Raw genomic sequence first — 17,506 nt, 5'->3', positions numbered from 1 at the left:
GCAACACGTTTTGTATTGAAAAGGTTGAACCTTCCTTGATATTTTAGGTACTTTAAGGCGTAAACAGGTTCCAGGAAGGACATCCCACAGATGCTTAATGAAAGAGGGGTGTTTGTACTGATGATAATAAAAACATATTTAAAAGATATAAAGCTTGAAAGCTAGAAAAGCAGCTGGAAATTATAAGATTTCTGGGGATAATCTAAAGGAAATATCTGAAATGTCAGCTTGATTTCTGTATGCTTGAAGGAGCTATACCAGATGAATGGAGATTTTGTATAAATGAAAAGGTGATAAATATAAAGCAGAAAATTACAGGCCAGTCACCTTAACATGTGTTGCTTGTAAGCTCTTGGAAAGCATTCTTTCTGACTATATTATAAATTTGTAAAATTACGAACAGGTTTGATAGAAGGCAGTTAGGGTTTAGAAAATATTTTCCAGTGAGGCTCAACTAGTAGAACTCCAGCAAGATAAAGCAGATATTTTAGATCCAGGAGTTCAAATGGGCTGTATTGCTATTGATCTATCTAAGGCTATATTGGACTAGACAAAAAGTGGTTGATCAGGTGGGTACATTTCTAGAAAAAAGGTCTCTGAGAATTAGAGGTACATGTTGCCCTGGTGGCAGGAATCTGCTGACTTAGTGTCAGTTTGGAAGCCTAATAAAACTGTCCCAAAAGTGTATACAGATGATAAAATAGTTAATTACCTATTAGTCTGTGTTTAGCTTTTGCATAAATTCCTTAAAATTTCAAATAGAATTCTGAAACTCAAATAAAAGTAATGCTTTATAATACAATAAAACTGCAAAAATGCAGTACCAAATTTACATTTGTGGAGGAAGAAATGAAATGAAGTTATGAACATTTAATAGCAGTATTTCCTACATTTCTTACACAGTACCATTTTTTTTAAAAGTTAATCAGTTTTCTTGTTGTTTACTTTCTATCAGGCTTATCAGGAACCGATCAGAATGATGAGCTGGCAAGTCCAAAGGTAACTGTTCCTCGTGCCGATGACGAGACATTTACGGAGTTCTACCGAAGCATCACGACTGACAAACTACACAATGAACGTCTTGTTATCCAGGATGAAGATCTCGATAATGTAGTCAGTCAGTCAAATCAGTTGTGAGTATTTGAATTTTAATGCCATTTAAGTTCAAAGAATGTGATTGTCTTTCTGAACTTTTAAATTATTAACCTGATACCGAGTCTTTATATCAAGCTGGACCAATGGCAAGTACTGTAATGGGTAACATTGGGATCCGTTTAAATTGTGTTTGTATGTTTGTTAGAAAGAGATGTAAAAAAGTCTGGATGGAATTTTGTGAATTTTAGTTTATTTTAGTGTAGGGTATGGCTGATAAGGATCTTAGTTTACCATTTTCTGGTTGTTTTATAAAGAGAAGAGGAGTTGAAAGGCTTGAACACAGAGAATAAATATTTTGCTAATATCTCTTTTAATGTTAGCCTAATGAAATAATGTTATTACTAAGACTGTAGTACCGTAAATGCTACTTCCCGATCTGATCATTTTAATTGATGTGTTCTGTCTCTTCTACTGCCATTTACCTCCACTAGATAGCTTTACTGCTGAAGATACAATGAAAATTTTTCTGCAACTGCTCAAAAATAATCCAAACAGTGACAGGTGCTACAGCTAGTATATTCTAATTTTGGAGTGAAATAAATGGTATGATTGTATGATACTTATTTTTCAATTATGTAGGGGTTAACATGTAGGGCCTGGGTTTGATTCTCAGCTAATCCAAAGTTTTGGATCCTGGACTGAGGGCTGAAACAGGCTTCAGTCAGCAACGTGAGGTCAACTAAGGAGCTGTCTGATATGAGAGACAGTAGACCTAGTCACGAAGGCGTAGCATTGAGGCTGAGTAAGTCATTATTTTGGTCATAGAACACCTAGTTGAAGCCAAGCATTGAGGCTGACTAAGCAGGTTTTTGGCCATGTGACACTTCAAAATCTACAGGCCATCAGACTGGGTAGCACACTCTTGAAAAGCTACAGCTTTGATTCTTTTTCCTGTAAAACACGACATGTAAGTGGTTCAGAAAGGTCCCTTAATGTCTTTTTAAAGCTACCTATGATTTAATTGTAAAACATTTGGTAGGTATCATCCTTTCATTTTTTTTCCTTCCACATGGGGAAATGAAATCTGAGAATACTTTTGGAATAGTTAATGTGCTTTTCTCTCCTACAGACTAGTTCAGAAACGAACTGTGAAGATCCAGCGGCGCAATATGTCTTCTCGTAACCCAATCAAAGCCCTAGCTGCACGGACAGACTTACAGGAGGAATACATTGAGGTGAAAACAGGGCTGGCTGAAAAAGAGTTGAAGAGGATAAAAGTAGAGAAATGTAAGTATTATTTAGGCACTTTCTAAACACCATTTTATCACTCTCTTTGTACAATGTCCTTCAGACAATGATACATTGTTTGTTGAAGAATAAGATATTGACAACTAATACATGAAATTTTCTGTGAATGAGGGTAATAATGACATTGTTTCTGCCCTTAAAACACCCCCCTCCCCTTTGTATGTGTGTTCATGCGTGTGTGCACATGGGTGCGTGAGCGCACAACTAATTTTCTTGCATGGTAAGACAGTGAAGATATTGCAAGGAATAAACTGGCTACAACAGTAGCGATTCTATAAATCCCTGTGTGACACTGTTAGTGTGTACCTATGTCGGTACTCTGACCATGTTAGCTCGGCCTATGACAAACTTGGTTGTTAACACTAAAAATTCCGTAATCTTCATGCACTATGCCTCCTTCAGCGAATTATCTCTGTATCTTCTCCACCTTACATTCATTCTCAGTTAAACTGGCTGTCATCCAACCACAATTTTGGAATGTGGTAAAAAATCTATACCATCCCATAGTACAAGACGATACACAAACTCTTTTGTTGTTTCTACAGCACGATTGTGGAATGAGCTACCTAGCTGTGTGAGAGAAACCACCTCTGCTAGATTCAGGAAACAGTGCCAGTTATATCTCCTCAATAACAACTGAATTTTCTGTCCGACTGAATGGTCAGCGTACTGGCCTTCATTTCAGAGGGTCCCGGGTTCGATTCCTGGCCGGGTCGGGGATTTTGACCTTCATTGGTTGATTCCAGTGGCTCGGAGGCAGAGTGTTTGTGCTGTCCCCAACATCCCTGAAACTCACACACCACACATAACACTATCCTCCACCACAATAACACGCAGTTACCTACACATGGCAGATGCCGCCCACCCTCATCGGAGGCCTTACAAGGGCTGCACCTAGCTAGAAATAGCCTCACAAAATTATTATTATTACTGAATTTCCTAAATGGTAAATTGTTAGCAGTAGTGATTCGAAGTAGTTACTTGATTATTTGTAGCTGCTAAGTAGTAAGGATTCAGTTGTATACATTAATATCTTTTTGGTACATATTTTACTACTTCACAGTTATCAACATAGTCACAATCAATCACTTCATTACTACTATTATCTGTATTGGTATTCCATTAAGTTAATTGTCGTATGTAATATTTATTTCTGGTTATTATGTCATAATATCGTAATCTGTTCAGATGGAAGAGATGGCCAAATGGCCCTAATCTTACCAGAAAAAACTAAATCTAATGTAATGTCTGAAATGAAAGTGGGAACGTGAAGATGATTTTTGTTCCATTGATATGAAGCCATACTACCAAATTCCTGAATAGTCACAGGTCTCCAAAAGACAACAGTCATACATTTGCTGCCAGCGTGCAAGTCCACACTAGAAGCTCCCAGTTTCCCCAAAAAATCTGCTCCTACTGTCCGTATCCCATCGCCTTTGGATTTCAAAGAGTGAAGCAAGACATAAAGGAAGAAGTGGAACTGGCGTGAATTTGTTTAAGGTTGATTTCAACTAGCTGGGGACAGACGCCCACACACTGTGATCTCTGAGCCAAATCCTGCAGCACACATGGAATGAGATATGCAGGGTTGAACACTGAGACTGTAACAGACTGCCACAGTCTCAAAATATAGTTGATATGTGCCTTCACAGCCTTCAACTCCTCTGCTCCATGGCCATTGGGAACTGAAAAGAGAATGATCTCCCTCTGTCTCTTTTGCCATTGGACCAGAAAAGCATGGTGGCTGCCACTGTCATTTCCCCCACTGATGGGGCCATCACCCTACCTAAAGGGGCTCATCCACCCTAAGCTGTTGGCCCCCCCTAGGGAGCCAGGTTATTTATCACCGACCAAGACATGGCGCCAAGTCTTTTCAATACACTACCGTATCAGAAAAACCCCAACCTGTTACATCCATAACAATAATAAACAAGTTACATAAGTAAATACTGTAATTGAATTGAGATTGTTTTTACTTGTTACTGTAAAAATAAGATAAGTAGTTATAATATAAATTGTGTTAATAATTTCCCTTGTCTTTTCATCATTTATAGAATTTTGAATACTTGTAATTGCAGTGGCCAAACATTCATCAATGGCAGTGGAAGCTCTTGCGGGATTGGCAAGTAAGGAGGACTTCACAGCAGTTGCTCTGAAAAAGGCTACTCCCACCAACTCATCCATGTTACCTTACAAGGATTTAATGCTGTTACATATCAAGGGCAGGAGACATGTCCAGACAAGACTTGTACAGCCTGTAGCCAGTAGTATCAACGACGGTGATAACTATGTGCTGGTCACACCTACTGAGGTACACAAATTTCTAATACATTCCTTTATAGATGCAATTCTTAAGGTGTCATCGTGGATATTTTTAATGCTGAATTGTAAGTATTGTAAGGGAACAAACAAGTGACATATACAGAGTGGTCAGAAAGACTGTAAAATGGATATATGAGCATTAGAGGATTGATCATAGATAAATAATTGGAAAAAATAATTTGATATCTCATGCCGTAACCATTTTATCAGCTGCTGAAGTTAGCCAATCAGATCGCTTTGTGGACGACTTCAGATGGGCTTTGTGAGGCAGTGTTGCTAAATCTGTGACCAGTTTGAGAGCACCAGTAGAAGAAATAAACTTCTCCAGGGCAGGGACTTGAACAAGGACCTCCCTGTTGATAGGCTTGGCCCATAGCAAGCACGGTACAGTGGCACTGGGTGAAACCCACAGTGTATTAGTGTTTGATGCTCATTTCTCGGCATGGCTCTCAAGCGATATAGATGTTGATTCCCATGGTGATATTTTGATAGCCATTCACTTCCATGACATACAGTCAAACCACCATATAACAAGATTTTTGGGCCCAAATAGATTTTGTTACATCCGTGTTATTATATTGAGGGAATTGGAAACTGCTTGCAGAATACTGTTTGAGCTACAAGTTAATTCAAAGAAACAGGCAGGGACACTAAAAATAAAAAAATCACAAATATGTACTTGCCTACTGTAGTGTTTTTCTAGTTTAACTTTGTAATAGAAACACCATGCATTACACAATAGTACTGAATAAACTTGTGTTGTACTCACCTATTTTGAAAAGAGATCTGTAATTTTTGTTTGGTTTTGCTCTTGATAACCCCTTTAATAAATATTGATTTGTTCCTTCATAACACATTAGAGGAAACTTTTAGGCCACAGAATTTGTTGTATTTATCCCAGCAATTCTAGTTCTTTTTGCAACTTCAGAATGTTTCATTTCATCATTTCAAGTCTTCACGTGCTGCTGATTTTGTTTCCAAACTTATTGACTTATGTTGAACAGAGGCCATGCCTACGTTAACATTCACTCACCTGAAAATAACTGGGAAGACTGGCTATTTTAAAGCTGGTGTACTTCACGCTTCCATTGATTCATAGAAATTCCCACCCTTGGACATTAGCCATACCTGCTACACCTGCAGAGACCAGTTTTTCACTTACCAAAAACCATCTAAGGTCAAGTTACATATTATCATTTCAATGGAGTGTTTCTAAAATGGCTTCATCTCTGTAATGAAGAACAAATAACGTTAATAAGATAGGAAATTTTCTGGGACTGTTAAAAAAATGCATGTTTATCATTATATCGATCTCTGTTATACGGTGTTTGACTGTATTTCCTAAAATTATTATTGGCACTATTTTAGTTGTTGTTTGTAATACTTTACTGATTTACAAACTATCGATTAGGTGGAAATATTTTCTTATATTGATTAGATACTAGATTGACATGACATAAGCCCAAAAGCCTATATCATGTCTATAAGTACGGGCATGAAAGCATCAATGGCAAAATAGTTTTATGTTACATTGATACAGTAGTAGACTATCTCAAGAGTTTTGTTTAACCATGCTGCATGGTATTCAGCTTCTTACTGATCTGACAAAATATTGTTTAGAAAACTGCAATGACTAATCTCAAATAGGAGCACATTTTATCCTGAAATTCGTAATGTATTTAATAAACATTTGTAAGTGAAGGGACTTTAAAATTGTTTGTGAAAGAGAAATGGAAATTGTAGCTGGGCATGAAATCTATATTAAAAAATAATTATATTCTATTGGTTCCACCATTTCTATACTAAATGTTGTTCAGTGTGAGTTACATTACAAGTTGTTTATACATGGTACTAGTTTCGACTCCAGACACAAATTATACAAGGCAATAAAAAGTCCTAAAACAATGTAAAAGCACATAATGTAAAACATGCGTGGATTAAACTGTGAGGGATGTTCACAGTGATGTTAAAACTTGGCCATGTGTATAAAATGTTAGAATGGGGCATTTGAAAGCCATTAAAATGTTTTTATATAATTATTCTTGATGCTGAAGAGAATGTAATTCAATCAATGTTATGATAAATGACACATGTGGAATGCAATTGTGCACAGAATATTAATAAAGTTAAAATCTATGATGGCGTTGAAGCTGGTGTTGAAGTGCTTCTTGCAGAAGCGAAGGTTGCATATGAAGGTCAGAATGGTTCCAAGTCATAGGTGGTAAGAGTTCTCAGTTCAATGCGGAACCAGTTGACTTAATAATGAGAGCCAAATTAGTTCAAGGAATTCTAAAAACAAGGAGCCAAAAGGCATAACTAGTATATGACTCACCTTGTACAGCTAAGTGAAGAGCTTGATAGACAATGAGGGAGATACGTGGAGAGAAGTGTGAGTGAGGATAGGATGGGAGGCGGGGTAAGGCGAGGGAAAAGAACGGGGACGGGAATGGGGAGGGGGAAGGGCAAACTTGAGGTGGGGCTGAGGGTTGACGGAATAGGGGTAATTGCTGCGGTAAGGTACTATGAATGGAGTAAAAGATCGAGCTTTGATTTATTGACTTAACTTTTTTTAAATGTTTATGAGAGGATCAAATAAACTCTTGGGTTTCTCTGAAATATCATTGAGACTATAGTTTGACTTGAAGTACTGGTCTATTTTTTTTTTTTAATTATTTTATGTTGAGGAGAGGTCCTTTGTTTATTATCTTAAGGATTTCCATGTCTTGTTCTATGTTAGTGAAACTGTTTGTAATCATACATATGTTGTCCAACCACTGAGATTTTGTTCTACTTTAAAGCATTTACATGTTCTAAATATGTAATATTGAAACTTTGTCTGGTCTGCCCCACATACAAAGAATTGCAACTATTACATTTGATTTTGAGTAACTATTAGATTTGTTCACTGATGTGGAGTTTTGTAGGATTTCAGCATTCTTATCATTGGTTTAAAAAAATATTTTTAAATTGTGTTTCTTGAAGATATTCGTAACTTTATAAACCTCTTTATTAAAGGTAAATGTTGAAAATGAGGTGTTGTTGGAGTTTTCCTTCTTTAGTGTGGTCATGGGATGATGCTTGTATTTGTTAATTACTTTCTCTATGAAAAAATTACTGTAACCATTGAATTTAGCGATTGTGCAAATAATGTTGAGTTCATTTTTTAGGTTTTCCTTAGACATAGGTACCTTAAAGGCTCGATAAACCAGGCTATTGTAAATTGCTCGTTTATGAGCCTGCAGATGTAAAGAGTCGTGGCCAATAGTGGAAGCTGTTTGTGTGGGTTTTCTGAAGATTTTATAGGTTGAAGAGGTTGGGTGTCTGAAAATGGTCAAATCTAAAAAATTTATTGTTCTGTCATTTTCGGATTCAAGCGTAAACTTGATGTGAGGATCAGTGTTGTTTAGACTGAGAAGAGTGGAAGCAGCATCTGCTGATTTTTCATCCATAATGTTCTAAAAAATCCAGATAAATCTCTGCCAAGATGCCAGAGGCTGGCGAGCTGATTACCAGTCAGTATTGCTGATAGATGATGTTGTGGAATGTAAAAAATATTATTGTTTACAACCAATTTTAAAATGGATATGAAATCCTGGATTTCTAGTTTGCTTAAATGATGTGTTTATCTAAATTATTTCTAAATTATTTTCAATGATAGGGAATAATTTTGAAGTCTGTATGTTGGGATACATATTTACAATATCAAACGAGTGGAGAGAATGATTGGGTTGGATGTCAAACTTTTTCAGTTTATCTATTAGTTACGTAGTGTTTCTAATGGATTTATTAATCAAAATCTGTAATTTTTCTTTAGAAACTTCCGAATGAATTGGGATGTTTTGTATAAAGGACTAAGACTATAATTGATGATTGGGCGAATGGGGACGCCGGTCTTGTGAATCTTGGAGTGCTTTTGCGGTGGGCAGGCCTGGGTTCATGTGTATTAACTTTGTTTTTCTTGATCTGTGAAAAGGTAGGAAGTATTCTTTAAAGTATGTTTGAGTAATCATTGAATTTTTTGAGTGGGGTCTTTGTTGATTATGGAGAAAGCACTATCTGTAAAGAATTCCTTTGTTTTTCTAATGTAATCCGTTTTATCTATTACGACAGTTGTATTACCTTTGTCTGCTGTAGTGATGACAAGGTCATTGTCGTATATTTTCTTTTTGAGTGCAAATATACGTTTTTGTTCGGCGATTGAGTCTTTGCTGTTACTATAGTTGAAGGAGTAAGAATATTGTCCAGCTTCCTTTTTATATCAATTTTTAGCTCATCTTTTTTTTCTAATGGCACTTTGTAAATGGCTAGTTCGGATTCTATTTCTAAGGTGGTGGCTATGTTAAGTGTATTGAGATAGGCCAATTATGCTTGGGGCCTTTAGCTAAAATAGAGTTTTCATCCTCATTTAAAGATGCCTTAGATAAATTATAACTGGTGGATGGAATTGTTCAATTATGTTCGCGGTTATTTTGGTTTCTTTGACTTGACTTGCAGAGTGTTCAATTATTTCTGCTCTAAAATTAGTTGTTTCCTCGATAATGCGTCGAACAATCTATTGTTTACTTGGGTTTGAAAAAGGTTCCATTGGGCACCTGAGAGTAAATTAGCTGTTACGAGGGGAGTTTCATATAGCCTGTAATTTAAAAAAGATTTTTTCTTACATAAAAATCTAATCTCATTTTTTAAGTAAATTTTGTTAGTGTTACATTGGGTTTTAAAAGTATGAGGCAGAAAGCAATGTTTTTTGATGCTACCTTTGATGCAGAGCAGTGATTTACCATACAAGACTGCGTAGATAGAGTACACATACATTTTTGACTGCAGTCTTCTTCACTAGAAGATAGATAATAATGGTCATTGTTGGCATTCACTCCAGGCACTGTCAAACCACATTTGATGAATGTTTCACAGTTGAAGTCCTCAAACATTTACCCCCAACTTCTCACCCTCTTGCCCTTAGAGATTCCGAAGTTGGACATAAAGTGCTCAGGTTCAGAGAAGCACCCGGACTTGAGATAACCACCCCTTTTCTCCATTCTCTTGTCTGTCTCCCCCACCACTCCCCTCACTTCACGCAGCATCTACTTGCCAAAAGTGACCATTATTATTGTATCATCCACTGATGAAGACTGCAGCCAAAAATTTGGACCTTGGTTTTCTTTATCCATGCAGTCTTACTTGGTAAGTTGCAGATTTCCATCTGTTTCCTAGACTTTATATATTTCACTCCTGTGTGTTTTCTTACCCGAGCATGAAATATGTCTCTTTATTAAATACAGCAATTAGAATTAGTTATTTTAGAAAAGACAGTTCATATTTAATTAAACAAAATAATGTTTCTACAAAAGTGTGGAAGGACTATGTTCCCGTTGAGAAAACTGCCACTGAAAATTTATGTTCTAGCAATAAGCATGGAAATTTTTCCCACTCTCATTTTCTGCATATTTCCTAATAAATGCAACTGATCAACAATATATTAACGTGACCACAACAATGAATATAACTGAGATATCGCCACCTTCTGGAAATGTTTCCAGAAGGCAGTGTCCCAGTGTCCTAACTCAAATGTGAAGACTCTCATTCTGATCTGTATAAAATTTTCTTTGCTGTGTTGAATTATGTAACTTTATGTAGGAAAAAAAAAAAGTAACGTAGTTGTGGAAATGACCATTGCAATAGAGCCCTTTCCACAATTATATTACAGTGTACTATATATTTTTTTGAATATCAAGCCAGTGAGACTTTGGTATACTTAACTTATTTAGTAATCTAGACAATCTGATTGATCTGTTAGTTGCACTCTACTATAAAGAGAACATTTTGTTACAATTTTGATAGGTGTACAATTGGGTAGGCCGCTACTCAAATGTGATAGAGAGATCGCGGGGTGCAGAGGTTGCACAGCACATACAGCAGCGTAAGGACCTTGGCTGTTCTGGTGCAAACCAGATCATTACTATCAGTAATGAGAAGGTGACATGTTCATCCTCACATGTGCAACGCTTCTGGAGCCTCCTTGGAGCAGGATCCGACACAGGTGTTGGTAAGTAGAATATGTTGACATGTTGTAAAATTAATATTATCTAGATATATGTGCTATGGAAACAGAACAGCAATCATCAACATCATCATCAGCAGCAGCAGCAGCAGCGGCAGGTTTTTGCATCCATTTTCCAAGCTGATCTGTCTTCTGAAATCCTTTTAGTCTTCCAGTATCTTCCATTAATTTTCACACCCAATAATATTCTTTAAAGTTGATACATGTTATGACAGAAGCAGTTTTAATGGAGGAAAGATTCGGAGAATTCTATCCATGCTTCAAATCTTGTATTGGAAAAACTGGTTGGCATTCCTAATTGTGGCACATAGGACATGTCAAGAATACTGAAATATAGCACAGAATCTGCACTTACTAGACACACAAAGCAAAGTCACCTCTGTACAGGCCATGAAGGCCCTTGGAGGAGTGAAAGGTAAAGACTTCCACCATTGTTAACCTCGGCACGTGATGGGGTAGAGTGGTTAGCTCTACGCCCGGCCGCCTTTGCCCCCAGGAATTAACCTGGTACTCATTTTTGGTGTAGACTGAGTGAACCTCAGGGCCATATGCACCTCCAGAAGTGGAAATCTTGTTTCTTAAATTTTACAACTTCCTGACGGGGATAAAACAATAAAGGTGTTTTATAATCCACCTATTCAATACTTTTATTTTCACTTATAGTGGTTACATAAACAGACTATCAGTTAAATTTAACATAAACAGACTATCAGTTAAATGGTTAAGTGTAAGAGAGGGCCAAGAGCCCTAACTTCGCCACCTACAAAGGCATAATAAATAAATAAATATAACACTGAGTTTCATTTATTGAAATACATATTCGTGATCATTAGTTATTTTTTGCAAAGGGAAATATTTCCTTTGTCCCATATGTGGCCATTTTTAAAGACCCTGCTGAGACATTTAAATCACACTTGTGTCTTTGAAAAGTTCTAATAGTTATAATAAGATTAAGCATATAATCTAAGTAAAATGTTTGAGAATGTCGAAGGGCAGAAAAAGCAAAAGAAGTGAACTCGCTTATGTAAATATTGAGAAACAATGAGATGAGGCACTTAATTCAGTAATCTTAATTCTTACTCATTGGAAAGAAACAAAGAAATGTCATATCAGGTCAGACAGACAAGAACAAGAAAAGGAACACATACTAGGACAAACACAATGGCAGGTCATGGTGGGAAGAGGCAGCAACAGAAAATGGACACAAGAAGAAACTTCAAAACACACAATGACAAGAGTCTCCACATCTTCATACACTGCTGTCTTCAAATAGACAGGCTCTTGCCTCATCAATCCCAGTTCTTCTACATCCATCTCTTCTCAGCCCCCATTTGGAGTGTCGGATGGCAACCATGGGGCCCTTAGTTGAGTCCTGGCATTGCTTCCACTTACTTGTGCCAGGCTCCTCACTTTCATCCATCCTATCCGACCTTCCTTGGTCAACACTTGTTCTTTTCCGACACTGACGGTATTGTGTATGGAAGCCTAGGGAGTCTTTCATTTTCATGCCCTTCGTGGCCCTTGTCTTCCTTTGGCCGATACCTTCATTTTTCGAAGTGTCGGACCCCTTCCATTTTTTCTCTCTGATTAGTGTTATATAGAGGATGGTTGCCCAGTTGTACTTCTTCTTAAAACAATAATCACCACCACCACCTCTCAGCCCCCCAACCACCGATGAGCTTGTTTCTGCTTTCCAACTTCATCAGGAAGACGGGCATCAACATTCATTGAGGGACCATCTTGACATATCTTCGGTCTTGATGATGTGTGAAGTGTAGGATAAGTGCAGGAAAAGGGAAGAAACTTAATGCTGTATTAATCGTGGCCTTCTTTCAGTGTAAATGATGTGAAAGTAACCTTTTTCTAGATTTCAAAATGAGGCTTAAAGATGGTCTTAATATAGTGCCTTCTGAGAATATTGCTGATCTGTCCGTGACAGACTATATGTATGGCGAGCGTCATCGGTTGACTGGGTCTGTTGTTGATTCTGGAGCAAAGTTTTAACAACACCTCATACCTTTCCTGACATCAACCCTCCATGGAACCTAAAAGGCCGCTCCTAACCTGGAGAACAGACTCCCTTGTTGCCACCCTTAACTTGGGGTACAGATTCTGCCTGAATGGTTTCAGAGGCATATTTCTTCTTTGGCGGACCATCATCATCCCAGAGCTCTGCCCAAAGCCATTCGCTCCCTCAGTTTGTCACGTTATTTCCCACTGCCAAACACTTGGCGTTGAGTCACTGGCTATATGGTCCATTTCATTATCATAGCAGGGTCAGATGGCCAGACCTATGCAAATACATATGGCGTATAAGGCTAATATTATCATAGGCAATTGTTTACAATCTGTTAAATTGGTCTAAACTGTGTTCGAATGCAGTCGTGTACTGCGAGTTTGAAAGTCCATAACAGTCTCTTATAAAATGCAACAGAACTCTCAATGTTTACTGAAGATATAATGAGCTGGAAGACTTCTTTTTGGAAGCCTCTCACTCTGAATATTGGCTCTCATAAGCAGGTATGAAAGTATGCGATTCTTAGCTTTCTTGATCACTTTATCACTTAATTTGTTTGTAGGAATGTGGTGTCCCCTGCTGTCAACAGGTGGTATTTCAGTGAGTGATTTCTGGGACTTCTTAATGACATTTTCTATAAACTCATCAGTTTCGTTAAATGTAAAGGAAGCATTTTTGGCATATTACATGTAGTTCTCCATTAATTCTCAGATGATCTAAGTGTGTTATATATCTGCTTTTATGTTTCTCATCAAGACATAATACTTTTCTTCTTCTCTCACTTTGTTTTTCATTGGTCATTATCAAGTTGGAAATAAGTCTCCAATACACCAGTATGTAGGTATGTTGGGTATTCAGCCCGAAGGCTGGTTTGATCCCCCACAGCTCCGCCAGAAGCTGTCATAAATAGCTTAGGCGTCACTGAAGAGGCGTAGTATTCTTCAAAAATTGCTCTATCCTTTTCCAGAAATCTCTGTTTGGCAAAGGAGTCACCTTCCTTCCAACAACTTTCCCTATTTCAGTTGTATATTCTAGACCTCTGTTTCTTTGCTCCTTTGCTCTGCAATTTTCAGGAACATCCTTTAATATTTTCAGTTACCGTAGTTTTCCCAGCTTTTCTGACAATTTCAGAAATGAAGTATTATTCTTTGCCTTGGTTTGATTTTTAAGTTCATGCACATGATCTAAATCAACCTCCAGAGTTTTGAAATAAGAACCTTAACTAAACATTGGATGTTCTTCATAAAATTTCAATGGCTGTAAATTAAGTTTCCATTTACTTATCCTTATTTTATTTGGTGAGTGAATGTCTGGTGAAACAACAGCTGTTGTTTTACATCTGGCAAATAGAAGGGGCCATCATCAGAATCTAGTGGGTCCATTAGCTAATGCAGGGGTGGATTCTGAAGAGATTAAAGTAATTAAACTGTTAACTGAATCATAGTAATATAAAGATTTTTGCATACCAGCTGCTTTACTGATAGCAGTGTCTAGTTTCCTTACCTCCTGAATTCCCGCTGACATTTTTCTGGCATTATTGCCTTTGTTTGTGAACTAAACATGATGTAAAGATTTGGTAAGTAAAGTAAACTCGTATCCTCATCCCGAGATGGTGCAGCTCTTTTCAGGCACGCCCCCATTGGAGGTGAGCTGCGTGTACCATTTGAACCACATACCAGCCCTCCTGTCATTCTTAAATTTCTAGCAGTACCAGGAATCGAACCCGGGCCCCCGAGGACGGCAGCTAATAACACTAACCGTTATGCTATGGAGGCGGACAATGATTTGGTGATACGAACAGTATACACTTCACAAATTTAATTCGTATAACATCCTTCCGACGAGAGTGTCTCATAACAGAACCCATCACTATGGCATTTATGTATCAATAATGCAATCATAACAAACAGCTTTTAGTAGACAGCTGACAACTATTTTTTCTTTTTAATATCTTAACAATAAACCTTGAAATTTCCAAGTTTTCAATTCAAATTATCTCCTTGGTGTTTCATTGGCACTACTTTTCATTTGATGGAAAGGGGACATAATGTTTTGTTGAGAGAATCTTGAAGATTATGATCTTGAGCGTGGTTGCTGTGCAGTAACAATTGCCATTGATTAAATTCATTGTTCTTAGCTCAGGAGACTATCTTGGCCACAAGACAGAAATCTTACATGTTTGTTAAACCAAAACTTTTTGCACCTGGGACGTTTTGAAATTGAACCAAATTATCTCTAAAATACGATAATTTCAGAAATATTTGCTCTATCTAGACAACATTTTAAATCTCCTTAATTGGAACCATGTTAATCAGCTTCTAAGATTTTTTTTGTAAATGGGACTAAAATTGCACAGAATATAACTTTCAGTAGGGTCTCCTTTTAACCTACACTTAGACATAAGTTTTAAACTGGTCAAGATGATTACATTTATGATACTGTTTAATTTGCAACTGGACAATATTGTTCTCTGTTTAGCTGCAGCTCCAATCAAGGCAGGTCATCCTGATGAAGATGAATTGTATGAAACATCTATGATAGCTACTAACATGGTGTTTGAAGTCCAGGATGATGAACTGGTGCCAATAGAAGACTGCTGGGGCAGCATACCTCGAATCAGTATCCTGGATCCTGCCAAGGTATTCCAAATAATCTCACTTGGTCTGTGATTACAAAGAAACTTTCCTATGTTTTCTTTCTGTGTTACATTGAAAACTCTTAATTGTTTTTTGCCACCCCAACCGCCTTCTCCCTTTTTTTCAGTCTTCCACCCCCACTTGCATTTGATGGAGAAGTGACATGATTTTTTTGTTAAGAGAACCTTGAAGATTGTTTGTTATTGTTTCTTCTTCTTTTTTTATGATCACATAGGATCACTTTAGTCAGTCCGTCGTTCAGGTCTCTTTGAAAGGATTGTTCGGGCTTTGCGGTCCTCCCAGTACTTCTTCAGACACTCCAATCTTCGTGTCCTTTCCTCAGTTGAAAATATGCGTGTTGTTGGTTTGTTTTGTGTAAAGGGTAAAGCGGAGGTTTGTATTCTTGAGTTTTGTATTCAATTTTATCGTATTTGTGGTGTCTTCTGTTGTAAGGCCTATTTCCTTCAGATCCTCTCTTACTTCTCTGATCCATTTACATCCTGTTGTGGTATTTTTTGAGACGAGATTGTGTTTTACTAGTTGTTTCAGGAGTCTCGAATCCTGCATCCTCATGATATGTCCAAAGAATCCCAGTCTCCTCTTACGCATAGTATCTGTCATGGGTTCTAGCTCTTTGTACACGACTTTGTTAGGTATTAACCGCTACTGTCCATCTTTCTGGTAATTTTTTGTTGATGCAGGTTCTTCCAATCCTCCTTTCAATTTTCTGATGTCTGTCAGTCTTTGATTGTTTATTCAGGTAAAAGAGTGTTTCTGCTGCATATGTAGCTTCCGGTTTTATAACTGTATTGTAGTGTTTTATTTTTGTATTTATTGGTATACATTTCTTTTTGTAGATATCCCATGTTCATTTTTGTGCTTTAGCTAATCTATTTGTTCTTATTTGGATTGAGATTTTTTCATTTAGGTTATGTGTTATTACTTCTCCAAGATATTTAAATAGAGTTACTATTTTGATTTTATTACCATTTATGGTAACTTCTTTTAGTTGTGTTAGTTTTTGGAACATAATTTCTGTTTTTCCAAATGATATTTTGAGGCCAATTTTATTTGCAATGTTTTGAAGTTCTGATATCTGGGTTTTTGCTTCTTTTATGTCCACTGCTAGTAATGCTAAATCATCAGCAAAACCCAGGCAGTTTGTTTTGATTTTTCGGCCAATCTTTATTTTGGGGGGACATTTCCTAAACCATTCCCTCATTACCATTTCTAGAGCACAGTTAAATAATAGTGGTGAGAGCCCATCTCCCTGCCGTAGTCCAGTTTTAATTTCAAATGTTTATTGTTAAGGAATAATATATTGAAATATGTTTATTATGCCTTCAGATTCTTGTGTTCGACTTCGGCTCTGAACTGTACGTATGGAATGGCAAGAATGCTTCCTTGGAAGCCCGTCGTTCAGCACAAAGGTTGGCACGAGAGCTGTGGGAGGAAGGCTTTGACTACTCCGAATGTGATGTGTGCCCGCTGAATATTGCTGCTTCGTTGGGTGTGCGCAAAGACACTGATAGACTGACTAATAAGGGAACATCCAGACCTAGCTGGGCTCTTTTGGCTAAAGTTAATCAGCACATGGAGACCATTCTCTTCCGAGAAAAGTTCCTGGACTGGCCGGACTTTTCACGTGTCATACGGTCCAAGAGTTTGGAGGATTCAGAGAAACAGGTTAGACAAGTTTACTTCAGTAACATTTGATTAGTTTTGTTGGAAGTATTGTAGCCAGAGAGTAGCATAGTGAACCTTCACTCATACAGCAGGCTGGTAGCTATAGTCATGGATAGGAATAATTTGTCCACAGCCTCAAAGATCTTTTGATAAACAGTAAATGATCAATATACCAAGACCATTTTGTAGAATATACTAGTGATGTGCGCGAATGACGCCTGGAATCGCGAGAATCGGTTCCTGCGACTCCGCGGTCGCACTCGATGTCGCATGCAAGGAATCGGTTCCCAATGATGTCACCAGAGCATGCTGGGCGCACTCACTAGAGTGAGTCTTCCGTACATAAGTGGGGCAAATTCGAACGTGCAGTATTTACTATTTCTT

The 17,506-nt window shown here is 37.5% G+C and overlaps 1 protein-coding gene across 1 annotated transcript in view; it reads left to right on the top strand.

Annotated features, from left to right (window-relative positions):
- The window catches only part of Svil (Supervillin), a 356,712-nt gene that overhangs the window by 265,324 nt on the left and 73,882 nt on the right, over positions 1 to 17,506 (top strand). The window contains exons 6-11 of the mRNA XM_068227397.1: positions 956 to 1,133; positions 2,225 to 2,382; positions 4,482 to 4,714; positions 10,564 to 10,768; positions 15,279 to 15,439; positions 16,784 to 17,122. Of these exons, the coding sequence (XP_068083498.1) occupies positions 956 to 1,133; positions 2,225 to 2,382; positions 4,482 to 4,714; positions 10,564 to 10,768; positions 15,279 to 15,439; positions 16,784 to 17,122 (1,274 nt within the window). The remainder of the gene's footprint in view (positions 1 to 955; positions 1,134 to 2,224; positions 2,383 to 4,481; positions 4,715 to 10,563; positions 10,769 to 15,278; positions 15,440 to 16,783; positions 17,123 to 17,506) is intronic.

This window comes from Anabrus simplex, chromosome 4 (assembly GCF_040414725.1).
Source record: "Anabrus simplex isolate iqAnaSimp1 chromosome 4, ASM4041472v1, whole genome shotgun sequence".
NCBI lineage: Eukaryota > Metazoa > Arthropoda > Insecta > Orthoptera > Tettigoniidae > Anabrus > Anabrus simplex.
The sequence above is the reverse complement of the archived record's forward strand: the minus strand, read 5'-3'. Positions and strand labels throughout refer to the sequence as shown.